The 27,788-nt window shown below is 42.1% G+C and overlaps 2 protein-coding genes and 2 long non-coding RNA genes across 7 annotated transcripts; 2 read left to right on the top strand and 2 right to left on the bottom strand.

Moving 5' to 3' along the window:
- Positions 1-239: 239 nt before the first annotated feature.
- Positions 240-9,222, bottom strand: ginm1 (glycoprotein integral membrane 1). 2 transcript variants are annotated; one of them, XM_079646134.1, is made up of 8 exons: positions 8,986-9,222; positions 8,818-8,889; positions 8,637-8,736; positions 3,300-3,451; positions 3,052-3,211; positions 2,739-2,971; positions 2,182-2,345; positions 240-2,084 (listed from the first exon to the last, which is right to left on the bottom strand). In XM_079646134.1, exons 1-8 carry the CDS (start codon positions 9,073-9,075, stop codon positions 1,973-1,975), a joined length of 1,083 nt encoding a protein of 360 aa, XP_079502260.1. In that variant the 5' UTR covers positions 9,076-9,222; the 3' UTR covers positions 240-1,972. The 2 variants fall into 2 exon arrangements, with proteins under 2 accessions (XP_079502260.1, XP_079502259.1); XM_079646133.1 differs by having other exon boundaries at positions 3,300-3,454.
- Positions 9,223-9,518: 296 nt separating this feature from the next.
- On the top strand, positions 9,519-10,845 carry LOC307016810. Its single transcript, XR_013801909.1, has 2 exons — positions 9,519-10,525; positions 10,746-10,845. It is a non-coding gene; the product is annotated as an uncharacterized lncRNA (long non-coding RNA).
- Positions 10,846-11,498: 653 nt separating this feature from the next.
- LOC307016809 lies at positions 11,499-13,834 on the bottom strand. Its single transcript, XR_013801908.1, has 2 exons — positions 13,581-13,834; positions 11,499-11,685 (listed from the first exon to the last, which is right to left on the bottom strand). It is a non-coding gene; the product is annotated as an uncharacterized lncRNA (long non-coding RNA).
- A 783-nt stretch (positions 13,835-14,617) lies between these two features.
- On the top strand, positions 14,618-27,788 carry ppil4 (peptidylprolyl isomerase (cyclophilin)-like 4). Of its 3 annotated transcripts, XR_013801907.1 has the most exons (12): positions 14,618-14,900; positions 15,137-15,204; positions 15,418-15,482; positions 15,571-15,688; positions 15,961-16,103; positions 17,029-17,155; positions 17,352-17,468; positions 17,556-17,680; positions 17,807-17,873; positions 19,026-19,137; positions 23,973-24,138; positions 27,654-27,756. XR_013801907.1 is itself a non-coding variant. In XM_079646131.1 (11 exons), exons 1-11 carry the CDS (start codon positions 14,831-14,833, stop codon positions 27,764-27,766), a joined length of 1,125 nt encoding a protein of 374 aa, XP_079502257.1. In that variant the 5' UTR covers positions 14,680-14,830; the 3' UTR covers positions 27,767-27,788. The 3 variants fall into 3 exon arrangements, 2 of the variants coding, with proteins under 2 accessions (XP_079502257.1, XP_079502258.1); XM_079646131.1 differs by lacking the exon at positions 23,973-24,138 and having other exon boundaries at positions 14,680-14,900; positions 27,654-27,788; XM_079646132.1 differs by lacking the exon at positions 23,973-24,138 and having other exon boundaries at positions 14,684-14,900; positions 17,059-17,155; positions 27,654-27,788.

Below are 27,788 nucleotides of genomic sequence, written 5' to 3' on the forward strand. Positions count from 1 at the left end.
GTTGGAGATGTTCAGTTTCATATCTACACTAGCATCTTTGCATATGACAACAAGGCCTTTGAATCTTTGGAACTTTACAGTCTGAAGCCAGACAGAAGGAGATGGGCGTTACACGTCCCAGTGAAAGCTGCCTTTGTCGGGCAGATGTTGAGCTCGTGTTTTCCCTCCAGGCACCACATATCAGGAGCAATGCAGCAAGTGTTCTGAGTGCAACACAACAGTGAGCAGCACACAACACGAAGGTTTGATGCTCATCAGAGAAGCATTTATTCAGCAGGATGTTAGACCCAAACCCACAGTCCAGCTTATGAATGCAGACAAAAGTCTTAAAATAGTAACATGTTTCGAAGAGCAAATTAAAATACATTTTATTTGTATTCTTCAGCAACACGTCTGAATTCATGCCTGACATATTGTTTGCCTCACAGGCTAATGTAGTGTCCTCCACTGAACTGTAATGTATTGAGATGACCAATTGAACCCAACAGAGGTCATCGTGCAGCTTCCCACTTCTTGCGGATAACACAGCAGTTCACTAGCCAGACTTAACATGCACCTTCCACAATGTACATCATGCATTCTGCAGATCAACTGGAGAAAAAACCCAAGCTCCTTTAAAGGGGGTTTGAAAAAAGCATGGTAGGTGCGTTTTAAAATAACACAAACATGTTGAAACGCTCCCACTACTTCGTTTAGGATTGATTAAACACACCTCTTTGACCACTAACTGGCCTTGCATCCACCGGCTTGGTCCCTCACACACATCCCAGGAAACACATCCAGAAAGTTTATCAGTCATTCTTCAACATAAGTCCAGTTTTCACTCCACAATTCAAACCTAAGTACAGACTATTCACACAAGTCTTTCACATTGGTACTTTGTTATATAGTGTAGACAATCGGAACTAAGACGTTTACATTCTCCATCATGACAAACAGGAAAGCACACACAAAATCAATCCCCCCTTCACTGAGTCACTCTAAAGAAACACAATCATTATATGAACGCAAGCCTTAAGGGGAGTGTAGTGACATTCAGTTTAACAGAGAGAGAGGGGGGGGGTGTACTCCTTTAACTTTTTCCTCACTAAAAGAATGATAGCTGGGAGACACTGCGTGCTTCATATTTCCAAATGTGTTGAATAAAGTCATTATAGTGCATCTGTTATCTCAGCTTTCTTCACATCCAGCAAAGGGTTGCATTTTAGAGAATAAAACATGTAAGCTGTACAGAAGTGTTTCCTAAAGTCTTCTCAGTGATCAGAGACTGGGTCAGCTCCATGCACTTCAGTTTGTTCATATGTATGGGTTTAACCTGCAGTGCGCACACCTGGGTGTCTTTCCCTTTAGCCGGACACGTATTCTGAGCCCTTTTAGGAAGACTCGCCTATGTTCCATTATAGGAGTAGTTTCTTCAGTCGATGAGTTGTACATATAACATGTCATACGCAGGCTGGTTGTTTGACTTGATGTGGCATGGATTATGTGTGGTTTAATGCTTAGTAACACATGTATGACCCTACTTTTTGCTTTATATTTTGAAACAATACTGAAGACGTATATGGAAGAATGAGCCACATTGCAAAAGCGTGTTAAAAAAAAAAGCGAGTCACTTCTAGTTGATTAATGTACAGTCATTTATGACTTGGTAAAACTCTTATATGACAAATCAAAGGAGCAAAGACATGGCTTTTTCTGTGCAGGGCAACACACAGCTGGCCTCCATACACCAGTTGCTCACTTCCTGTTCCTCTCTCATCATGTCAGTGAATTTGAGGAATTGGGTGGCATTAAAGCACTTCCTGCTCCATGGCTTTTGTGCTTAAAAGCGTCAATTGAGGAGCTGCTTCGAAAATCAGAATACCAGCTTGTGACAAAATCATGCCATGCTGAAAATATAACGCAGTACCCATGTTAAAGAACAAATAAGAACAAACTGAAAATAAAGAAGCTGGCCAAAACCCCCCTTCCTTCAAGGCATCTTCTCTTCCTCTTCTTCTTCTGCCTCTATTTCTATGTTCTCGAGCAGCGTCTGCTTCTCGTCCTCCGGCATCAGAGTGAGAGGGTTTAGGTGAAAAATGTGCCTGTAAGAAAAATATCAACATTTTGCAGACATCAGGTAGGTACTGACCACATGTTTTGGATATTCATTCACTCATATTCCCCATGAAACAAACTCACTTGTGTTCACAAGTTGGGAAGAACATGTCCAAAATCTTGACGATGACCGCTGATCCGACCACTCCGATCACCACCACCCACATCACCAGGAAGAAGAGGGGCAGCGACTCGGAGCTGAAGCGCCTCAGACGCTCCCTCAGCTCCTCCACCCACTGACACACAGCCTAAGGGAGCACACACACGTCAGCTACAGCTACTACATGTGAAGGCTAGAAAACACAGCTGTGTGTCATAGGCTGCATTCTGCATTCTCCCACATGGCATGGAGCTCCAAAAACTTCCAGTGAGTTGCTGGATTTTTAAGAAATGTTTTTATAGAAACTATCATTAGTATTCCACCCTCCCCACATGTTTCAAACGCTTTATGATCATAGGACAGTGTAACAGTGATCACAGGAGCAGCCATACTAGCCAGTGCTGGAGTTTCAAGAAAACCACGAGTGAATCCCTTCTGATAAACTGGCTCTCCATCCCGTTTATGTTCAGAGAGCCCTGCAATGTCTGGACCTCTGAGGTAGTGTGCTGTGTCTTCAGGTCTAGCATCAGAAATGGCTTACAGAGTAAGATGATATTAATTTTTTGGGTGGAATTTCCATCTGAATGTGATCCGGTTGGCTTGGCTCTCTGACATCAAACTCATCATCATCATATCTGACGTCATACAGCAGGTCAGGGTCCATGCGGAGAGGCGTCTCTGGGAGCTTCCCCGGGGCGGCCACCTCCTCCTGCGTGGTCTCCGTGTGCTTCAGGGGGTACTGGCTGGTGGTCTGGGATATCAGCTGTTCTTCATCTGATTTAAATACAACACACATTTACTGGATCTGTATACAAATCATAACAACGATCAGCAAATGCTCCATGTTTACATACCTTTCCTGGGGTTAGGTGGATCTGTGACCACCATGTCATTCTCCCTGGGAAGCCTGAAGATCTCACTGTGTCCGATGGGGTAGATGTTTGTGAACTGAGCCAGCTTCTGGAAGTCTGGGCTCATCAGTATCTTCACCTCACACATGTCAGGCTGTTGGACCTAAATGATAAAAACCAAAAGAGTGTGAAATCATATTAAAATACTACTTTATCAATCATGATCTGTGGGTTTATCTTAGAGAGTTTACCTCCTTGCCCTCCATCTCTATCACTTCACTGAACACCTGCAGAGCCAGCACCTCCTCGGTGTCGCTGTACAGCCGGTTCTGGCTCACCATCACCCGCGTGACCGTGGACACCAAGTCCCCAGATTCAAACTCACTGCTACCGTTGATGCTGTCTACTGGAAAAGAGGAATAAGTGACATATCTCCAACAGTTTTCATTTGCACCTTTAGCATCTCCTCATTAGCAGATAAATCGGTCAATAAACATCGATGACAATTTTGCTCATGAATTAAATATCAAATCAATCACCAAGTAAAAAGATACATTTTACAATTTGAAGACATCCCTTTAGACTCTACTTGTAATTCTGTATAAGTTGCCGCGTGGTGAGGACAGCAGGGACATACAGAGGCAAAAACTAAAAGGAGGATGTACACAAAATACACACTCTAATTTAAATAGTTTTTATTAGTAAATAATGATGTTCAAAATAAAATAGTCCCTCCGTTGCCTTCTGCACAAAACATAGTGCAAGGTGGTTGCTATGCAACAACACTAACAGCAAGCGAACATATTAGACAGAGAGCGTTGATCCATTATTTGGCTGTTTATTTACATTAATGTGTATGTTGCTGTTTATTGTGCATCCACTGAAAAACTATCCAGCATCAGTAGCATGGCTTTCGTGGTCACTTGTATAGGTTGAGGTTGTTCGAGGCTGTTGCTTGGCGTGGCGAGAATATTGCTCCACTTTCTCCGGTCCCCGAGATTGGGTTTCCAGTAGCTATGGAGAGAGCTTTCGCACCTGTTGCCACTAACGGTCATAATTTCTCTGCTTTGTTTCAAGACCCGCATCAGAAAGCTTTTGAATGGTGGTACTTTTCCAGTTGGTCTACCTGCTCTTCACGTAGCTCTGCATGTCGTAGTTTAGGTGCTTTTTTTTCTGGAGATAGACACTGCTCAATCCACTCCTCCATACTATAGTAAGACCCCCCCGGAGGTCGAAGTTAATCTTAAATGTTTCCATTTTATGCTTTGTAAGTTTGTTTCGTAACGGAAGAAATTTAAATATATTTATAAAACTGACAAGTCAAATCAAACAATCTGATTGGTCGATAGCGTTTTTGCGGACCTCTTTGATTACAGATTTGAAAACATCGTTGCTTGCTTTAAAAGTAGCACAATTCATTATGTCAAACCTTGGAAAGTGTCTAGATATCCCTGTCCTAATGCCAAAGGAACTGCACACTGAATATGTTTTGCCGTTTGATGTCTATGTCTGGACCGCTGCGTCAAAAAGGAGGGCTTCTGCCCTGTTACTTCTCCGCTGCTTTCTTGTTCCAGTATCAGCCCAACAGTATACTGTTTTTCTCAGACGCGGAGGGATACTGACTTGTTGTGAAAAGTAACTTACAATTCTACCCGTGGTATACGCACGGCTAAGAACCAATCAGATTGCTTGATTTGTTTTATAATTACAAATGTACCATGTACACAGTGGCGGCTGGTGGAAAATATTTTTGGTGGGGCTGTTGATATAGTGAGTAAACAATTTTTTTTTCTAAAAACATGGATGATAACTCATACAATAGAGATTTCATAGGTCTTTTATTTTGAGACTCGACATCAGAATGTCCTGATTTTTTCTGAGTGACTAGATGGGATGTCATTCTATCACCCTGAAGTTAAATGAGTCTTTGATACTGGACTGTTTTTGTTTTATTCTCATCTAAACACAGAGGGAGGATTTTTTTTTACTCTACCGCAATGCATGGGATATTCGCGCACCGCAATATCACGTGAGGGCTGGCTTGACTAGGTTTTTCCGAGTGGAGGCTGGCTTGACCGCAGTCTAAACTAGAGAATCGCTGCCAAGGGGGCTACAACTACAACAAGATGAACATATTTGACCGTGATTTAATTGTAATACACGTTTCAAAATGATGCCGAAGTAACAACATACTGATACCGGATAGTAAAAACCATGAATTAAGGCTTTGACAAGTCTGCAGACAGACGGCAGAAGAAAAAACTTTTAAAATGCGTGTTTTCTAATGGCGATTTGGCTAAGCTAACGTTGTAAATGCTCCGACCGTCCACACTCACAACAACGGCCTATACAGACATAAATAAACCAGCGACTGTATTCGCCATGACATAGACAGTATGTGGTTTGTACTTGTTTAACTTTTGTCTAGTTTCTGAACAGATATGAAGAGCTGTGAGCTCTGAGTGCTAAGAGCTAACGGCTGTGTTGTTTTTCTGGGGAGCTCACTGAAGATGACGTCACGGCTCCGCCTACACTGCGTTACTATAGATACTACCCCAGTTCCTCACGAGTCTAAAAAACAACTCACGTCAACGCACGTAAGCAACGTGGGCGCCAACGTGAGCGCTCTAGTGACCAAACTATTTGACGGCGCAGATTGGCTGAAATTATGTTTCGGCGGCACAGTTTACTATTGAGACTTTTGCAACGTGCTGGTTGCTGCTGTTTGGCTCGGGGGCAGCGCCCCGTAATGATAAACTAATGCCAAGGGCGAGGCCAGGCAGGAAACATGTGACTTATCAGTAACTTTAGACATCGTAACACAATTTTAAACAAGATTTTATTGTAGATTATACATTTTACTGATACCAATTGTATGATATTTACTTTGTTCATTAAAAATAAAAAATATAAAATATATATATTTTTGAAATATATATATTTTAAATATATATTTTTTTAAATATATATATTTTTGAAATATATATTTTAAATATATATTTTTTAATTTAATATTTTTTTTAGGGCCGGGACTTTAACGCGTTAATTAAGATTAATTAATTACACAAAAATTAACGCGGTAAAAAAATTAACGCATTTTAATCGCACTTATTTTTGCACCGCGGAACGTTTCTCACTGGATGAGTTTCAGGGGTACCGATTATACTGGAGCACCAACTAACGTTCATGACTTCAAACAACAACAAACCACAGTGAACAATAGTGAAACGTGAACGAAGAAGCTGATGAGACCGCTTTGGTTGGCCCCGTGGATGGGACATTTTGTTTTAAAAAACGGACGGATGGAAGCATCGATAAGAGCACGGTTGTTTGCAAATTATGCAAAAAGGAATTCGCATATCACCGCAGTACATCAAGCCTCAAGTATCACCTCAATGCAAAACATATAGCAGCTAGCGTGGAAGCTAGCGTGGACGTTAGCCCGACTTGGAGTACAAGGACCCACACCCAATTCGCGTTGATCAAACAGTGGCCTATGCAACAGAGAGATTTTATTTTTCATCAGGATATTGGAAGAATAGGAGGGATTGAGGTCAATCACTGGCACTTTTTTATTTTATTTTAAATGGTACACTTTATGTTGAACTATTTATTATGTTGTTGGTGCAACTGGCACTTTATGTTGAACTGTTTACTGTTTTGGCCAAGGTTATTGAGAGAGTTGGACTGAAATTGATTAGATTTTTTAAATCAACTGTTGGTAAATCAACAAAGTCTGTTATGGCCTCTGAAGCAACAGAGATATGTTTTCTAATAGTCAAGGTTTCCAATGTTCTGAATGTACTTGAAAATATTGTGTTTTACTTAAAAAACAAAGTGTTATAGTTTACAGAAGGTCTACCTACCTATAGGCTACCTGAATCTCTGAAATGTACTATATTCCTAAATATGCTATTGCCAAAATCTATGGCAAAAATTGCACTTTTCTGTTGGTCTTTGTTAAGTACCACCTTGAAAAAATAAACAATGTTTTGTTGCTTAAGCTTATGTATTCAGTCATTATTCAATGGTATACTAAAATCCATGTGAAAAAAATAGCTTCTCACTGTTCTCATGTCAAATATTTATATGTGATTAAAAATGCGATTTTTTGTGATTCATTAATTACAAAGCCTGTAATTAATTAGATTAATTTTTTTAATCGAGTCCCGGCCCTAATTTTTTTAATATTTTTTTGTGTATGTGGGAAGAGGTGGGGCGGCGCCCCTAGCGCCCCTAGGGGCCGGCCGCCACTGCATGTACAAAAGTAACTGTATTCATTCAGCACAAACCTAAATAATACATGAACAAGCATTTGTTGATAAGCATATATTTTGTATTAATGATCTAAATCTTAAAGAATGCCTAACTAAAGCTGTCGGGTGAATGTAGTCATGGGCGTAATTTCCACTGGGGACAGGGGGGACATGTCCCCCCCACTTTTCAAAATCTCGTTTGTGTCCCCCCAACTTTTCAAATGTGTGTTTATTTTTTTTACGCAAGTGGTCATCGTCACGGAGGAGCGTCTGTTTGTGTGTGTGGCAGGAGCGCAGTTTGTGTGAGAGCGAGAGAGAGACAGAGAGAGACACAGAGAGAGAGACAGAGAGAGACAGAGAGAAAGAGAGACAGAGAGAGACAGAGAGAGTTAGAGGTTTTGTTGTTAGTATCTGGTGCTAGCTCGGAGCTAACGGAGATTAGAAGCTTTTTCAATAATAAGTAGAAGGAGAGTCCTCTCCTGTCTGACTGAGAGGCTGAGATAACGTCAGCTCAAGGAGGTAAAGGACTCGCTGAGTGATTGTAACTTTTGTTATCTCAGTGGTTCTCAAACGGTTTGGTCTAAACAAATATTTCCATCTATTTAATATAGTTGTTCAAAATAAGTTAAAAAATAATTCCAATATCAGTAAAAAATTAAAAAAGTTTGAAAGGGAAGTGATTAGTAGAATATGCATAAATAAAAAGAAAGAATGCAGACTAGGTAAGATAAAGATAGGAGAGAGGAGTATATCAATGATGTGTTATTGGTTGTGAGCATATTCTAATGGTTTTTGGAGTATTCAAATATAGTTTTTGTTTCATATGAGTGTTGAGAGTTGTATCCATAAATCTCTTAATTTGTGCACCAGATTGATGCTTTAACTTCAATTTAAAGAAAAAAATCTTACCGGGGGTGCATGCCCCCGGACCCCCCTATAGGATGTGAGGTAATCACAAATAAAACAGGTTAATGGATAGATAAGTTTGCACACTCATTATATACACTACACATTTTTCTTGGATTAGTTAACACCATAGTCCATAATATATATTTGTAGAAAGGCAGGAAATGGAATTAAATAGACAACAATGTTTCATTGCGGAGGACCCCCTGTTTTGTGTCCCCCCCCCCAATTCTCAAACCAAAGTTACACCCTTGAATGTAGTACAGCAGGAACAGTTGAGGGGAGCTGGCATGGTATGCAAAAAAGAAGACAACCCGAACCAATATTAATTAATTAATTTCTATTATCGACAGGGTTTTTTCTGGCTGTTTTATACAAATGGTTTGGTCCGGGATGGTTCACGATGATAAGGTGAGGGGAACTCACAGAGCAGAGCCTGGCAGGTGAACCTGGTGACTCCGGACAGCTCCACCGGGATGTGGTTGACCAGCACCTGCTGCTCCCCCACAGACAGATTCAGGCTGATCTGAGAGCAGAGGCAGCGGTGAGGCTCACATTAAACCTTTAGAGTTGTCTTTCTATGTACTGTAACGTTCAACGGGCCTACCTGCAGGCTGCTGGAGTCCTGCAGCTGTGTGTCCGCCACAGTCCCGGCGGTCACGTTAATCACGATGTTTTCCTGTGGAGGATATGAATAATCAGAGAGAACAAATAGGTGACGTTAGCACGAGTAACGCTAAGCTAACGCTAAAACTGATCGTTGCTAACATGTTACCGTATTCAATTGGCTAGGCGACGGCTCTGTGCAGGTTACTGAAGCAAACAGAAGCGATAACACACAAAGTGTTTGACCCGCCGTCTCCATGATGCTCTACTTCACAGCGTCAGACAGCTGGTTTTAAAAGCGCTAGGCTTGTTTGAGACAAGCGAGACCTGCGCAGACCTGCACAATTTCGATCAACGTCTTGCTCGTGCGTTGCATGATGGTTAGTAATTTTGTCCGACTTGCTCTGGAGGCTCGCTCACATGAGACGTTGAAATCTCGCGGGACAAAGACGCCCGCAGCCTTGAGAGCGAGGCGCGGCGAGGCGCCGCAGTTCCTCTCCACGGGCTGCGGAGGCGAAATGCTTGATGGGAAACGACTCGCTGGTATCTCGAGCTGAGCGCTCATTGGTGGTTTTTACCCCGTGCTGCTGATGAAGCTCTCCATAGAGAGGCGAAGTCCCTCCCCTTCCGGGAGCCTCCATGGGACCCCGGAAGCGGAAAATTATACATAGAAGTCAATGGAGAGAGAAAAGTTATCTTTTGATCCCGTTTGAATTGTGCCACGAATGACACATATGATATTTGTCAATCTTAAACAATCATTTCCATGCAAAAAAAGTCACAGTTTGTCGTAAAACTGCTGAAATATAAGACTATGAATAATACGCAACTAGAAAGACTACAAATCCCAAATGCATTCTGGGTCGCGTAAGTGATGTCATAGGCGATAATGCTCCAAGACTGGTTGTGACTCGCAAAGCAAAGAGGAAGAAGAAGACTGATTTATTCCCTCCAATAAATATAAGAGATTGCTCCAATAAATTCACTTTTACAAGATGCCTGTGTGCTTTGTACGAGGTTGTAATCACAAAAGAGATCATACCACTTGCTCGTTCTATCGCTTCCCGTCTGATGAAAGGAGCAGGAGTCGTTGGACCAAACATATCAGGTAATATACATGTTTTGCATGGAACATAGTCAAGTTAGCTACCTAGCTAGTAGCGAGCATGTTAGTTAGCATTATATTACATTACTTAGCCTTGTCATTTGTATTAGCCTTAACACGAAGTAAACCGAAATGTTAAACAGTAAGAGTATTCATGATGGTAAGTATTTTGTGAAACATTTGAAGAGTAGCCTATCGCCCCCTCCACCAGGTGCTAAGGGGGCGGGAGGTAGGCTAACCCCACATTAGTATCAGCGATCTTTTCTACTTAATGCTATCTGCACAAATGGTTAACATTGACCATTAAAAGATCAGGCAGTTCAGGGAGAGTCGAAGGAAGGAAGGCAGGCAGCTTTGCATGACATTCTTCTGGATGTGTTTCATTGTGATGATAGTGAGAGTGAGTCAATCTGTTTGTTGGAAAGACAGTAGTTGAGTGATTACTGAGAGAAAATTATTAAAAGAGATAATTATTCAGTGTTGTTACTTTAAAGTGTTGTTACTGACCTTTTTCTCTTTTATTTTCTTTACCTCACCTGTAACTGCTGAGACCCTGAGGAACAAGCACACTGGACTGACCTGCTCTGGCAACCTGATTTCCACTGTACGTAATAGTATTTGGTTATGGTATATTATTTATATACATCAAAGGCACAATGCACCCCCCAGAGACACACATGTATTGAGTGTGATATTTTGCATTGGTCATGTGAAATCATCTTTACATACTAGAAAACTGTAGGAGCGGCAACTTGTTTTGAAATTGAATTTTTAATATCCGATAATAAAGTTGATCTGTTTTCTTTATTCTTCTCTCTTCCCAGCTCCATCCATCACCATTCTCTGTTCCTGCAGGTCCTGCTTGCTAATCAATATTCATATTTTTTTACACAATTACAAATAAAGTCAATGTATTGTATGACATGAAGTTGTGCTTCATTCTGAGTCAATAATAAATTCATTCTGCCTTCAGCTGCAAAATTATTGTGGACTGCACTGACATCCATGTAGCTGCCCCCCAGTAAGATGAACCAAGCAAAGTTGACATACTCAACATACAGCTGTACTCTTAAGTTTACATGAAGAATTTGTGAAATATTGGTAATAACAGGTTTAAATGATTATTAGTAATTAATTATATAATTTTCTCATCGTAGATGAGCAGACAGGGAGCAGATGAGAAAAGCAGAATATGCAGCTGCCATTTTCCACATGGAAAAGAGAAAGGGCCAAGTGTATTTGAGTGGACAAAAGAGAAATCCCAAATACGAAAAATAAAATTATACAATTTACAGATATGTATACAAATAAATATATATCCTATATACACTATCATGTATAATGATGGTGTATGATGTAGAAGGAAGTGTGGTAGATAACAAGTAAATATAGAGTTACGTACAGATCCATGTTACAGCAAAAGATGGAATAACTAAGAAGCACGCAGTATAATAATAATTACACGCAACAATTAAATAACTGCTCAGCATCTCCACCACAATCCCAATCTGCTGTGTCCTGTTTTCCTCCCCTCTGCATAACACCCCATCACACATACGAAACACAACGCAGAGTCCGAGGGTGTTAAGAGTATGTTTATTTAAATGTCCTCCTCTCTACTGGCCAACACAGGGAGCATATGCTGGGTGTAGAATTGTTCCAGGAGGAGGAGATTTCCATGCCATGCAGGGTCTTTGGGGATGGGGAGGATGATCGCCTCCATCGTGGTCCACAGCAGCAGAGACTCCGGTCTGTGATGTGCAGCTGTTATATAATATACAATACATTTTTTTGAAAAACATTTGATCAAAAAATAAAGATTTGGTCAGGATCTAGAGTCAGTGTGTAGTTTATTAATTAATCAATGCTCTCTACATTAGGAAAACACATACCAGTGTACCAGAGGGAGTCACACACAGCTGTGCCTAGATAACCAAACAAGTTGACAACAGGGATGCAAACTCATCAGGTATGAAAAAGGTGACAAGGATCCGAGCCCCCTGACCCCACAGAATATCGGCTTTAAAATTAGGAATAACAGGATTTTAGCAGTCAGAACAACTAAAGCAGCAGTGTTAATATTAACAGAAACGCCATAGAGTCACATCTAATAGAAATATATAAAAAGCATTTATTTTAATTGTGTAGCAGTCAGTTTATAATTTTGGCAGCACTGTTGAGCATTTTGAAAATGTATTTTCATGCCTCTGTGCAAGGCTTAGTCTTTCTATCTTTATAGCCACTGGTGTAAAGTAACCAAGTTCATAAACTCAACAAGTACTATACTTGGGCACAATTTTGAGATACTTGTACTTTACTTAAGTATTTCAATGTTTTGCTACTTTGTACTTCTAATCCACTACAGTTCAGAGGTAAATGGTGTACTTTTACTCCACTACATGTATGTAATACCTTTAGTTACTTTACAGATGTGGATGAATGATGTGAAATATAATCAAGTGTTAAATCAGACTTTAGTTCCACCTGGAGTAAATCCAAAAGCTACCCTGCCTGCAGTATACAAAGTCATTCAAACTAGCTGCACCTTTACCAGCTTTGATAACACTTTAATGATCAGTCATTATAAAACATATCATATTATTCTGAAATGGACCAATCTGCAAAATGACTACTTTTACTGTCGCTACTTTCACTATATTTTGATAATAATAATTTTCTACTTTTACTTGAGGAACATTTGGAATGCAGGACTTTTACTGTAACAGAGTATTCCTACACTCTGGTACTTCTACTTTTACTCAAGTACAAGAACTGAGTACTTCTACTTTTAATCAATTTCAAGATATATACTTATACCACCTCTGTTTATAGCCTATGAAAAAAACGATTAGAAAACGAAGGCTAAAGCTAACGTTAGCAGATAGTGACAATGTATGCTAGTTAGCTAGCTCAACGATAATATTGCGACGGGGAAAAAAAACTTTTCAGTGCATATCACGCTCTGCCGCTCCGACAGGGAGCTCTACTCTGAACACCTGAACGGCCCGTTCTAACAGCTGTTCACCAGCGGTCCAGTCTGTGCCACAGTGACTCCGGACGCACAGTTAATATTAACGAACGCACCGTAGGTAATGTAGCTGCTGAAGCTAGACCATCATCGCCGAGCAGCAGAGGCTTATTATACATCATGAGCAGAGCCGACAGGCAGGAAGACTCGAGCACACAGCTCGCGCTTCATTATAATATATAAAAAAAAGCTCGCGGCCGCACATTAATCCGGGTCCCAGACCCCCTCCCATACCCCAAAAATATTTTTATTGCAGATCTACAGGAATCATAAAAACGACCTATTTTGGATTCAAAACGGAGAATTTCGCCGAAAGGTGACAAGTTTGCATCCCTGGACAAGATAACCAAAATCCTTGAATCTACACACAGCAAATAAACTCAAATGACACAACGAGATGTAAAAAGGAGATCACACATATAGTCGATATAGAACTGGCCGCTTCAATCTGAAGAGCAACTAAAACAAAACACGGGAGTGTATCTTGTTCTTGTGAACACTAATGTTATCCACAGCATACACAGACACCACAAAGTTCTTAAGGAGAAAACTAGTTGCTAAAACAAAACACGTTAGTGTACCTTGTTAGCTAGCTGACATTAACCTTAGACATTGCACTCATATTACTCACTGAAACCTTGTAAAGCCGGTCCCGCATGCTGGCTCTTACAGAACCGCTCCCTTTCGTGTATGTACAGCTCTCAACATGCCCAGACTTGTAGTGATTTTCACCTCTTTTTATACTTTTTCGCCTCATTCTGAAAGAAACAGGTGAAATTTACTAACGTGACAGCCATCTTTGTGATGGTGACGCGTATTGTGCGAGACCAGAGACCTGTAGTTCACTGAGCGGTTTCACACAAAAAAAATTGTAACTTCACAGTTTTACGACACATTTTTATTTTTTTGACTTGCAAAATGTTCTTTTAATTTGACAAACATCATATGTGTCATTCGTGGCACAATTCAAACGGGATCGAAAGATGACTTTTCTCTCTCCATTGACGTCAATGTATAATTTTCCGCTTCCGGGGTCCCATGGGTCGGAAGTAGATGGGCGGGACTTCGCCTCTCTATTGGCTCGGCAAAAGTTTGTTGTTGTTTTGTGTCAGTTTTACGTCGCCACTTCCATTCACATTTTTCATCATTGTTCCACAATGTTTATCATCATGAAATTAATATCTATATACTATACTTGCACTGCTTACCGTTTTCATACTTTATATATCTTAGCATATTCATACACACTGTTCATACTGCTCACAGGCTGCTGTGTATATCTAGTGTATTCATACCCCTCACTGTTTATTCATCATTCAATTCATTCTATATTTTATCCTGTAGATTGTGTACATTACTTTTCACTTGTTGCACTCCTGGTTGGAAGCTAAACTGCATTTCGTTGTCTCAGTACCTGTAATATGTGCAATAACAATAAAGTTGAATCTAATCTTGTGCAGGAACAAATGTATTTACTTAGTACATATCTGACATTAACGATTAAACACATGTGTGCATTCTTTATAAATACAAACCGAGTCAAGTCGACTCCGGAGGTGGCGGTATGCACCTTAAAGTGGTTTGCAATCCGCCAAAAAACCGAGAGAAGAAGAAGAAGAAGAAGAAGAAGAAGAAGAAGAAGAAGAAGAAGAAGAAGAAGAAGAAGAAGAGGCCGACCCGGAGCTGTCCGACTTCAGGCGAGCTTTTTGAGACCTCCCCCGGCTGCGATCGGCTATTCTCGTCTACTTTCGAGGCGAGCCGCAACGCGTCTCAAACAAGCCTGCTGTCTTGGCTCAAAACAAAAACATTGAGCAAGACACACCCACTGCGCACGCGCGAGATATTTACAAACAGTCGTCTCGTGTTAACAGGAAACTCAGCATGGCGGTGCTGCTTGAAACAACGTTGGGGGATGTTGTTATCGATTTATTTACAGAAGAAAGGCCTAAAAGTAAGAAATGGTGCAATCTACACCCAACCGCAGCTCATTATGTGAACAGGTGCAGGCTGAGCGAGCCGGGGGGAGCTGCGGCTCTGTAAGCGACGGCTAGCTAAGCTAAGGCCGTTAGCTTGTTCTGTTATTGAACAACACACTGTCCTGTTCCTGACGCACAGCGTTACGGAGGCTGAGTTCATGTAGTGATGTGATGACTATCGGATTAATCTCTGTTCTCTTTTCTTCTCCAGCTTGCCTAAACTTCCTGAAACTATGCCAGATAAAGTACTACAACTACTGCCTCATCCACAATGTCCAGGTAACATGACACACTGTCTCTCTCATCCATAATGTCCAGGTAATATTACATACTGTCTCATCCACAATGTCCAGGTAACATTACACACTGTCTCATCCACAATGTCCAGGTAACATTACACACTGTCTCATCCACAATGTCCAGGTAACATGACATCCTGTCTCATCATGAATTTGAAGCTGTGTTAGTAACGTGTCCTTGTGTCCTCTTCAGAGAGACTTCATCTTGCAGACTGGAGATCCCACTGGGACAGGGCGCGGTGGAGAAGCTGTCTATAGGTCAGTCCTCTTCATCACCACTGTTGACTTTCTTTCACACTGCAAGTTGAACACTGATACATTTTCTGTTCTGTGTGTGTGTGATTAGCAAACTCTATGGGGACCAGGCTGGCTTTTTTGATGCAGAGAAAGCACCACGTATCAAACACAGGAAGAAGGGCACGGTGTCCATGGTGAACAACGGAAACAACCAGCATGGTTCTCAGGTGAAAAAGAAATGATCACACTGTTGTTTGCCCTGCTTGTTTTAAAAAGCTTCCAGAGCAGAAGCAACAGAAAATGATCAGCCTAGTTAAAAAGAACTTGTATAACTCGGCTGATTACTACACATACATCATCAGGTCTTCTTATACACAATTAAGAATAGAATGAGTATATATAGCACTATTTAATCATGTTGTACTGAACCATGGTCAATGGTAATGGGTGAATGGAGAGACTTTATGCATCCATGACAATCTGCTATTCTGTTCCTCAGTTCCTTATTACCATGGCTGACAACCTGGATTACCTGAATGGAGTCCATACTGTGTTCGGGGAAGTGACAGAAGGCATGGAGATCTTGGCCAAAATCAACGAGGCCTTTGTGGACAAGGACTTTGTCCCCTTTCAGGATATCAGGTGAACTAACACAAACTAGCTATGCAGTAGTTCCCTATGTTTCCAAAATCATATGTATTATTTATTAGGGGTGCACCGAATGGGAAATTCTTGGCCGATACCGAAAATAGGAAACAGTTGGCCGAATGCCGAAAGGCTGAAAATGATTAATATATATATATATATATATATATATATATATATATATATATATATAATGTATACATTTTTTACCAATGTTGTTCAGCTACCTGATTATGGAAAAAGACATGATTATGGCAAAACTTAACTGAACTTAACTGAACTGAACTGAACTGAACTGAACTGAACTGAACAATCACTATTATGGGTCCATAAAACATTTATTCAGCACTTTTGAATGCATACAGTACATTAATTCCAAGTCAAGTGCATTTTCTTTTCTCTGTAGGATAACTACAACAGAGTGCATTCAGAACAAAGCCAAGGTGCTTTAAAACTACATAAACATCTAGGCCAGTAAGCCTACAACAAAATAGTGTAAATAAAGACTGTAACAGCCAGGCCTTCAACAACAACAAATGCACCTATAAGTTTGGTAACCTAACGTATTGTTGTTATGACGTAATCGAAACGCGGCGACAAGCACGGCCACGACCATGCTCGCGGCTGGCTCACAGCCAACATGTCTGCCGCTTGGAGATATTTAAAAATATCAGAGAAAGAGGCGCGGATTGCGATTTGTAAAACGTGTTCAGCTGACATTTCTCGAGGGGGTGTAACTGCAAAGACTTTCACCACTTCGGGATTACTCCACCACTTGAAATCAAAACACCCGGACAAATATGCGGAGTATGATCAACGTAACCCTGTTCTCTGACATTCGGTGATATTTTTTCGGTGCTAACCATTTTCGGCCAGTAATCTTCGGTGGCCGAATATTCTGTGCATCCCTATTATTTATCAGAGAAACCTCTGGGGGGTGGGGTTGCTGCAGGATAAACCACACAGTGATCCTAGAAGATCCTTTTGATGACCCTCCTGATCTGCCAGTGCCGGATCGATCCCCTGAGCCCACCAGAGAGCAGCTTGACGTGAGTGCCCCTGTGGATCCATTCATAAAGCCAAAGCTTGACACAAGATAACCGAGAAACTAACTTTCAGAACAAGAGATCCATGCTCAGCAAACCTCACCTGGACTTTATACATGAACAAATGCATACATGTCCACAGTTTATGTGAAAAAAGCTTCATCTGTCTGAAAACCTCCAACTGTTTCTGATGTGGCAGAGTGGCCGGATCGGAGCAGATGAAGTGATCGACGATGCGGATGGAAAAGAAGCAGAGGAGCTGGAGGAGAGGTTAAAGGAGAAAGAAGCCAAGACTCAGGCCATCCTGCTGGAGATGGTATGTAGAAGAAACGTGCTCTCAGCCTTAAATGGAACATACCAAGAATGCAGTATGTCTACGCTCTTCTGTCACACCATCCCTTAGGTCGGTGACCTCCCTGACGCAGACATGGCGCCTCCAGAAAACGTCCTGTTTGTGTGCAAACTCAACCCAGTGACCACAGACGAGGACCTGGAAATCATCTTTTCTCGTTTTGGGACCATAAAAACGTGAGGCTTACCTCCAAGTTCTACGCACTGTAAACTGTCATTTGTATTCAAAATGTTTATACAACTAATTTTGTGGAAATTGTTTTTTTATATAAAACTTTTCTCATGCTACTTTGTTGTGTGTAGTTGTGAGATCATCAGAGACTGGAAAAGTGGAGATTCCCTCTGTTACGCTTTTATTGAGTTTGAAAAGGTGAGCATCTTATGTGTCTGCGTACTGTACAATATCTACCTGAACTACATGTGCACTGGTCTTTCTAATGTGAATTGGACTGTGTTTACAGTTCAGTTACAGCTCAACAATTAATCATGTTAGTATACCTAATATTATATTACTATCATTTAAATCAAAACAGAAACAGATGGCATAGCTCGGTCCCAAGTAGAAAACTTGTTTGGCAACATTTATCTTGCTTTTTAAACGGACATTGTTGAACTACTAGAGTGTGCAGTGAGGGTAGCTCGACAGGATTCTGATAAACTGGAGTGAAGTATTGTCAGAACATGTATAGGACATAAAATGTGAAAACTATTTCACAGTTCAGGGAATGCCTCACTTTTTTTTTATTGCGGGGCTTCTCAAACATGAGGATGACATCTTTCAGCTCATCAGCCTTTAGTGACACAGGAAACTTTCTGCAGAACTTTGATCACAAACTTTGATTGTTGTCGTTATCACATAGATGCTGAAATATTATTATACAGATTTGAAAGTAATTTGCACTTGACCCTCAACCCTTTGATCACCTCCGATCATGAGCTGTGAGTCAGACGGGAACCAGCCCTGAATGCAGCACAGCAGTAGGGTTATGAATGGTGGCGCTGACATGATGAAGTGGAATTCAAAATAAAATGTTCCAAATGAGGACCAGTCAATATATTTAATAAATGCATCAAACATCTGTACAAACACAGCCAATGAAAGATTCACTCTTAAATATCTGATATTTGTGCTGCTATCTTTTGTTTATGCTTTAAATAAGTGTACATATAGAAATGAGAGCTGCGGATAAGATATCAGACAACTATTAACCTAGTAATTATTTTTCACTTTTTATTCAAAAGTTCTCTGGTCCAAGATTCCCAAAACAGGGTTTTTATATTTCTCTAAACTTCTGAAATTGTAATTGACATTTAAAACAATCTTTTTACATTTCGTGGACTAAATAGTCAAATCAATAATTATACAAATTGTTGGTGGGGGCTCCTATAAACTAAAAAACCTTCCAGTTGGAAGATCACATTTGAAATGAGGTTTATTAATGACATAATGACATCACCTGTGCCTGACATTGACTTCATAAAGTTCCCCTCTAACCTCTATTTGTTTATTTTTTCTCCACAGCAGGAAGACTGTGAAAAGGCCTACTTCAAAATGGACAATGTGTTGATTGATGATCGTCGCATCCACGTAGACTTCAGCCAATCAGTGTCGAAGATTAAATGGAAAGGCAAAGGTACTCGTAGTGAAGCCTGAACGGCAGTGGCGTAGCCAGGAATTATTGTGTGGGTGGGCCTGGAGAAATGTAGGTGGGCCAGGGGGAGACTTATTAAGCGTGGGGTCTGAGCTGAAACTTCATTAATGATTTTAATGATTTTTTAATGCAATAATTGAACATAAGCATAAACTAGCAGTGAAAACGAAAACATAGGCAGTGTCAGAATGTGTGTAAAACTGACATCCACATGACTAGGGATGGGTATCGTTAAGGTTTTAACAGTAGGCCTACTACTACTTTTATCGATACCGCTTATCGGTCCGGTTTTTTAACGGTACTCTTATCGGTTCTTTTGGAGGAAAAAAAAAGGTTAACTAAACAAATTGTGAACAAAACTAACTAATATTTCACATCAAAAGAAAAAACAATGTTTTAACAAATCGTATTAAATAATCTGATGACAGAACTGTAAACAGAATAGCTGAAACTTTAACAAACTAAATAACTCAGTTACCTCTAATCATTAACCCATGTTTGTATAATTGAGTTAACTCTGTGTGTTGTTGCTAGCATACATAACACCTGATGTGGAAACGTTACTCGTGGATGGGGCTACAGAGCTACTAGAAAGACAGTCGAACCCGGTGCATTTCTCCGTCTGAATGTGGTGCACTTTTGCTAAATGTTTAGACAAATTGCTCGTGTTACCGCCCTTACATGCTAAACTGTTATTGCACTTTTGGTAACGAGCATTGTCCACATCGAGACGGGTAAAGTCTAACCACACCTCGGGGAGGGGGGGGGGGGGGGGGGGGTGGGCGGGTGTATGGTGGGGGGTGGGCGGGTGGGTGGTGGGGGGGGGGTTGGTTGGGGGTGTGTGTGTGTGTGTGTGTGACACGGAGAGACAGACAACGACTGAAAATAAGATCCTCATTCTCCACAGAACACAAAGCATTTTTAAGGCCCCACATGGCCTCAAATTCTCCCACATTTTTTGTTAAGCAAAAGTAACCGTAGTCCGCTTTCAGTCTTGCTTTAACCATCCGCTTGAAAATCGAAACTGCATCGGTATCCAACGATTCCGCAACTTTATTCCTCCTGCTGAGGTAAATGGCCATTTTAGCCTGCCCCAACAAAAAATTCAAAAGCCGACTTTTGCACTTTTGCTTCTGAGTGTACCTACAACCCAAAATGAACATTGTCTTAGAAAAAAACACATTAAACAAAATCAACATCTGAGTGAGTAACTGAAAAAGACAAAGGAGTCGACCACATTCCGTAAAACAATGAAAAATGGTTTCCCTCTGTACACAGAAAGGACAGGCGTCAGACACTGTAGGGTTGATAACTGAAACAAACGCATTTACAGCTACCGCAGCGTGGAGAATCCTCCACTGGAGGTCCCCACCCCTCTTAGTCAGCGGAGGCTTGTAGAGCGCTCTCCACTCAGGCCTCTGAGCCTCAGTCAGGCCCAGATGGGCTCTCCACCGGGTGTCCACTCGCTCCTGGAGTCTGCTGTGATTCAGCACCTTTGTCACCAAATAATAAAATGTTTTGTTGGACATGGTGCTAAACTTAAAATCAGTAACATTGTCCAACTTTAACAAAAAACCCTCACAACTGAGGTCAGGAAAACATTGCATCTCTGGAAAAGAGTCATTGTCATTTGGAGACTTCAGTCCGTTACAGTGAGCAGCGATCAGCGCCAGCTCTGATTGGCTGAGCTGCTGTTTCCAGCTCTGCAGCAGGAGGCTGACCACCCGGACTGACCTGAGGCTCAGACGTGAGGCCAGGCCTGCAGCGTTGTCCAGACGGAGGCCACACACCTCCACCACCTGGCCCAGCGTGAGGATCCTCTCCTCAAAGAGTCTGTTGTAGAGAAGGCCCTACTTCACACACAAACCGAGATCCACGGACCACCGGCTCTCTGAGGAGCCAGAACAGTGAGCCACAGCACTCTGGTCTCTCTTTTTTGAGTAGTCCCCACACCTTGAAGTGACCTCCATAGAAACCCGAGAGATTGTTCAGGCGTAATCCTTTTAGGTCCATTAGGAACAGCGACTCAGCCAGACCCAGCCCACCGCAGCGTTCCAATAAGGCCGGAGCTACGGGTCTCCAGACCAGGTCAGCAGGTCCAGTCAGGAACCTCTGGACGAACCGGAGCCTGAAAGCAGCCCCTCTGCTTGCCAGGTGAACCAGGCCATGTCCCCCCTCCTCCTTTGGCAGGAACAGGACGCTCTGAGGGACCCAGTGCATGCGGTCCCAGAAGAAGTCCACCATGAGAGCCTGCACCCTGGACAGCAGGTTTACGGGTGGGTCGGTGCATGCCAGCCGGTGAGCCAGCATGGAGGACACAAGGTTGTTTAAAATAAGGATACGCCCTTTAAAAGAAAGTTTGGGAAGGATCCACTTCCACTTCTTTAACCGGCCTTCCACTTTGTCTATAAGCCCGTCCCAGTTTTTTAAACAAAACGTGTCATCACCAAGATAAATACCCAGGTACTTTACCCCTGCCCTTTTCCAACCAAGGCCCCCAGGTAACAACAAGCTGTCAATACTGCCCTCTCCTACTGCTATGGCCTCACTTTTCCCCCAGTTGACTCGAGCAGATGAGATTTTGCAAAAATTGCTCACAGTTTCAGTTAAAACATTGATGTCATCTTGTTTTTTAACAATCGATTGATTGATGTCATCCGCATACGCAGACAATTTAAAAACATCCCTACAGCCAGGAAAAGAGAAACCCTGTAGCTTTGACCTTAACCGGTGTAAAAAGGGCTCTATGGCCAGGGAGTAGAGCATCCCGGACAAAGAGCAGCCCTGTCGGACTCCTCTCTGAGCTTCAAAAGGAGCACACAAACTACCGTTTATCTTCAGTACACTCTCAATGTCCCTGTACAAGACCTGGATCTTGGCTATGAGACCAGAGCTGAACCCAAAAGCTTCCAGCGTCTGCCACAAGTACTGGTGTTCAACTCGGTCAAAAGCCTTTTCTTGGTCTAGAGAAATCAGACCAAGCCCACAGCCCAATGAACCGGAGAGGTCCAAAACATCTCGAATTAGAGTCACGTTGTCAGTTATCAACCTGCTGGGTACACAGTATGTCTGGTCTACGTGAATGACATGCTCCATCACTTTTCTCAGCCTCGTCGCTAACACGAAAGCAGCTTGTAGTCTGTACAGAGTAGAGACACAGGACGCCAGTTCTTAATCTCCTGCAGGTCTCCTTTCTTAGGGAGGAGAGTGAGCACAGCTCTCCTGCAACTCACAGGTAACCTCCCGTTACTTAGACTGTCTCTGAGCACACTCAGCAGGTCGTCACCTATAACCGTCCAAAGAGCCTTATAGAAGTTTACAGGCAGGCCGTCTATGCCAGGAGCCTTCCCACTCTGCATGCTCTGCAGGGCCTCCTGCAGCTCCTGGGCAGAGAGCTCCGCCTCCAGCTCAGCATGGTCTTCCTCAGGCACGTTAGGAAGGCCCTCATAGAACGACTGCGCCACCTCTGGCTCGGCCTGGAACTCTGTTTTGTAGAGCTCTTTGTAGAACTCCACAGCACACTGACGAATGTCGGCGGACCCCTGAAGCAGCTGCCCAGCATTGGATCGCAGGGAGTGCATCAGCCTCCTCTGACCATTCTTACGCTCTAGACCAGGGGTCTGCAACCTTTTTGATCCAAAGAGCCATTTTGCTCCTTTTTCCAAAACATTTTTTTGTCTGGAGCCGCAAAACATATTTCATAGCTTGATAGCTAATACATTTGTATTTATTGTTATATCAGACAAAAACTAGTTTTTTTGCATTTATTACGCTATTTATTACATTATATAAAACTAACAGTTTTATATAATACCTCTAATAAGAAACAAAGAACTCTATAAGGAGAATTAAAAATAATACACAGGCCTACTTTAAAATAAATTAAACACAGCACTTGGGGAGTCCTCTGCACATTTGGTAAAGGTAAAAGGTAAACAAATATTATTAAAATGGGCCACTTTGAAATAATAAAACCTATAGCTGCACCCTAAAAAGAGTTAAAGGTAGGGTAGGTAAGAATGGAGAAACCAGCTCGAGTGCGCTAGAATTTGAAAATACACAGCCGGAAAAAATCTGCCTCTTCCTTCAGATTTCCTTACAGAGCCCCTCCTCAAACACACACGAACGCGCATCATCAATGAGGGCACGAGATACATTTGTGCACAGATGGAAGGCTGACAGGCAGGTAGGCCATCCAGTTACTTAGGCCGGGCCGGCTCAGATGATTGGTCGTGCTTTTTACAGTACTACGGCTTCCAGAGATTAATTTTTGTATGTATTTATTGTCAAAGCATTTAATATATTCATTGCTATCAGGATGTTAAGAGCATTCCATGGAATATAACAAAAAGTATTTTCTGAAATAAATTACATACCCCATTGAATTATGACTGAAGATTGTCAGCTGTCTTCCTCTCCCGTGTTGTTCCTCGATACGTAAAGGCTGCAGCACCTTTGACAACTTCTCTCTACATATCAAACATACCGGTAAACCAGCATCGTTTGCTGTGAAAGCATATAACTCTGTCCACACAGAATTAAATCCTGTGTTCCTCCTGTACTTTTCTTTGATTTATCCATAGTTCGCTCATCGAGCCGGGGGTCAGGTTATTCACCCGCAGGAAAAGGCGCTCGCGCGGGACCGTAGCAGGATGTGACGCATATTTTAGTTGACCTAATTAAAACAGTTTTGTTTTTTATTTATGTGTCACAGTATCACCTCAAAATACAAGATACGAAACATTTTCAACCATGCAACAAAATATAAATAGTCCTACAAATACTTTTATTTTATTTCCTTCTTATTTTTGTCTAAGCTCAAGGGAGCCAGAGCGGAGGGCTTAAAGGGCCGCATGCGGCCCGTGGGCCGCGGGTTCCCGACCCCTGCTCTAGACCAAAGAAAAAGTGAGAGGGAGCATCCATTTTCACGATGTTCTGAAACCGGGATCTGACCAGAGCACCCTGAGCAGAAAACCCCAGCAGGTCAGACAGAGCTGAGTTTTTACTTTTGAAAACTTCAACATGTTCTCGCTCTCCTGTGGAGTCTGCCAATCCCTGCAGCTCCACCACTTCTCTCTCCAGAGCTCTCAGAGATCTAGCCATGTCCTTTGTGACATTGAAAGTGTACTGTAGGCAAAGCTGCTTGATCTTCACTTTGCCTACATCCCACCACTGCTGAAGAGAATTGTACTAACTCTTAGATAAACGGTAGTTTTCCCAAAAGAATTTAAAAACATTTTTAAAATGGTTGTCGGCCAACAGAGAAGCATTAAAGTGCCAATACGCACTATTACACTTAACATGATTAATAAAAACTGAGACTTGTACGAGGGAATGGTCAGAGATTCCCACTGGACTGATGGAGCAGCTTCTGCTTACATTAATGTGATGATTAAAAACATAGACACGATCCAGCCTAGCTAGAGACAACAGGTTATCCCTGGAGTGCACCCACTTGTACTGCCGCTGGCCCGGGTGGAAGTGCCTCCAAACATCACACAGCTCAAAGCTTTCTGTTAATCTTATTAAGGCACTTTCGAGGCAGCATGCGGTTCCTGGTGGTTCCTATCCAGCACAGGGTTCTCTGTGCAGTTGAAGTCACCCCCCAGGAACAGATACTCCTCACTATCACAGGTGCTAAGAGTGTGTTTCAGCTTCTCAAAAAAGGAAAGCCTCTCTGCGCCCGCACTGGGAGCATAAATATTTATAAAACATATTTTAACTTTTTCAAATTCAGCAATTATTTTGAGCAAGTGTCCTGGGATGACCTCATCGACCGTACAGGAGAAGGGTGTAAAGCCCCTCGCAAAGAGAATGGCAACCCCTCCACTATTGCTGCGCTTATGGCTGAAGAAGCCCTCCCCCCGCCATTCCCTCCTCCAGTCACTCTCGTTATCAGCAGTACTGTGAGTTTCCTGGAGAAACGTCACATTTAAACTCTTGTTTCCTAATAAAGTAAATAAAAGTGCTCTCTTAGCATCCCCTCGAGCACCGTTAATGTTTAAAGAGCCCATCTTTATGTCACTCATTATGAAATTATAGTTGCATCCTAACAAAATCAAAAACCTGGCTGAAGAAAAATAAAACCAAGATGTACTTATTCATCTTTCTTGGCAGTTTCCTCTCTAATCCTCTGAAGTATCTTCTTTAACCGAGCCTTCTCTGGGCCGCTGAAGAAAGGTTCCCCTAAGGCTTCTTTGCGCCGCATGAGAACCCTGGCAGAATTGTGAAAGATCTGCAAATCAGTAAAAAAAATCATCTAATTTCACCCCCCTCCACCCCTTAGTTTCCGCCAGAAAGGATCTGATCCTCTGGAAAGAGTACTCCTCTCCCTTTACTTCCTCAACGATGTCAAAGAATGACTCACTGTCACTGTCCTCTGAGTCCTCTGAGACTCCCTCTGGCTGAGAGGAGGAACACAGCGACTCCTTCCTTGATACCTTCTCTTTTTGAGCCACACTTCCTTTGCTCACTTGTTCGTTTTTCCTTTTAACAGGTAACCTTAAAAAATCCTCATCCATTACCACATCCTCTAGAACAGACTCAGCCACTCTGTCTGCAGTGTGCTCACCATCTGCTTTCTGTGTGACCTGAGTGTCTGTGTACTTTCTACGGGTGAAACCGTTGGCTCCGGCCGTGGACAAGGCAACCGGGAGCGGCGAGAAAATTGGCGACACTAAAACTGCAATATAATGTTTGTGTAGCAATAATACATATGACATATTTTGTACATGTCTCCAGTACTGATAAAAAGACAGCTAAAGCTAGAGCTTAATGGTACCACGGTCTTTAATAATTCGGGCCCGTTTAATACCGGGGCTCGATACCCATCCCTAGTAATGACTGGCTCGGCGGCCACAGGTTGTTTATCCTTGACAGTCGCACAGTGGGAACACACTGAGTCTTTTCATATTCAGTAAATGTGTACACGCTTCACTGCAGACTGCAACAAGAAATAACACTTTCATTCACTCTTGGCATAACTTACTTTACTTACTATTTTACTCACGGTAAAAAAAAATGCACTCCCTATTCCATTGTCATGAAGGTGGAATTTAACTATATCCAGAATAAGTTGTATTGGACCCAGGCTAGAAACATGTTTATTTCTGCTGTAAAGTTGGGCATTTGAACATGGGGGTCTATGGAAATGGCTCCTTTCTGCATCCATCCCTTGTCGGCCACTAGTTGAACTGCAGTTTGTGGCACTTCCTTCTGGGCCTCCCGGCTCTGCGCTATGACGCAATGACCCACCTGGGCCCACCCACAGCTACGCCACTACAGGGTCTGCATGTTTTTCAATATTGGCGCATTTCCATTGCAGGGCCTCGCTCGGCTTAGTACGGTATAGTTAGGCCTTGTTAGGACTGGCTCACTTTATGCTGCGTTTCCATTACAGTTTAGTAGCTGGGGCAGTAACTATAGTAACACAGTGTAGGCGGAGCCGTGACGTCATCTTCAATGCGAACCACAGAGAAACAACATCATCTGTTAGCTGTTAGCACTCAAGCTCACAGCTCCTCATATCTGTTCAGAAACTAGACAAAAGTTAAACAAGTACAAACCACAGACTGTCTTTCATGGTGAATACAGTCGCTGGTTTATTTATGTCTGTAGGCCGTTGTCGTGAGTGTGGACGGTCGGAGCATACACTGCGTTAGCTTAGCCGATCTCCATTTAGAAAACACGCGTTTTAAAAGGTTTTTAGCCTGCCGTCTGTCTGCAGACTTGTCAAAGCCTTAATTCATGGTTTTTACTATCCGGTATCAGTATGTCTTCTGCATCATTTTGAAACGTCTATTACAATTAAATCATGGTCAAATATGTTCATCTTGTTGTAGTTGTAGCCCCCTTGCCAACGATTCTCTCACTAGTTTAACATACTCAGCCCGACTCATCAGCCTGGTTATTGGCCCGGAAAGAACCTCGATTTTATGGGGCCAGAAAAACTGTGAAATAGTACCCGCTAGCCAGAACTACGCTAAGTTGAAACGCAACCAAAAACGGGCACGCTTAAACGACGCTCCGCGCTGTAGTCAAAATGCGCCATATTTCTCCTTTTATATTCTGAAGTTTGTCGCAATCCAAACCTTAATTCTGTATTTCTTGTTCAACCTGAGTTTTAATACCCATACTACCTTACTTTTTACTATGCCAGAAAAAAGATTGAATATGTTTTAATACATAGTGTTTCAAATGCAGTATGCAAAAAAAATCAGGAAGCCCTATTGCACCCAGTCCCATTTTACAGTTTGCAAGCTAGCATGCTGTTCTAACACACAATCTTCTGCTCAGCAGGTAAACGAGCCAGAACATCAACGTTGCAATGATATAACCAAGTAGTCTGTCCCAAGTGTATGCCTACTTCATGCAACAGTGCACATTGTAAAGGCAACTGTAGTACATACATTACATGACGTCAGCTAAATGTAATGTAATGTAGTCGTGATTTAGCTCACAGTGTGTTTCCTGAGGTAATAGCCCTGTCTCTGTCATAGGTGGCAAGTACTCTAAAGATGACTTCAAAGCCTACGAGAAGGATGAGGGCAACCGATCCAAATTGGCTCTGAAGGATCAAGTGAAGCCCAAACAAGAGTATCCTTCTAGTTAATAGGCTGGGGTTTCAGCTTCCA

Source organism: Notothenia rossii (genome assembly GCF_949606895.1).
Source record: "Notothenia rossii genome assembly, chromosome: 8".
In the NCBI taxonomy this organism is placed as follows: Eukaryota; Metazoa; Chordata; class Actinopteri; order Perciformes; family Nototheniidae; genus Notothenia; species Notothenia rossii.

Coding starts and splice junctions, on each gene's coding strand:
- ginm1 (XM_079646133.1), bottom strand. CDS start 9,075: ATGGAGACGGCGGGTCAAACACTTTGTGTGTTATCGCTTCTGTTTGCT. Junction 3,212..3,299: donor TAGAGATGGAGGGCAAGGAG/GTAAACTCTCTA, acceptor TTTATCATTTAG/GTCCAACAGCCTGACATGTG. Junction 2,972..3,051: donor TCCACCTAACCCCAGGAAAG/GTATGTAAACAT, acceptor TATTTAAATCAG/ATGAAGAACAGCTGATATCC.
- ppil4 (XM_079646131.1), top strand. CDS start 14,831: ATGGCGGTGCTGCTTGAAACAACGTTGGGGGATGTTGTTATCGATTTA. Junction 15,689..15,960: donor ACAACCAGCATGGTTCTCAG/GTGAAAAAGAAA, acceptor TCTGTTCCTCAG/TTCCTTATTACCATGGCTGA. Junction 19,138..27,653: donor GATTAAATGGAAAGGCAAAG/GTACTCGTAGTG, acceptor TCTCTGTCATAG/GTGGCAAGTACTCTAAAGAT.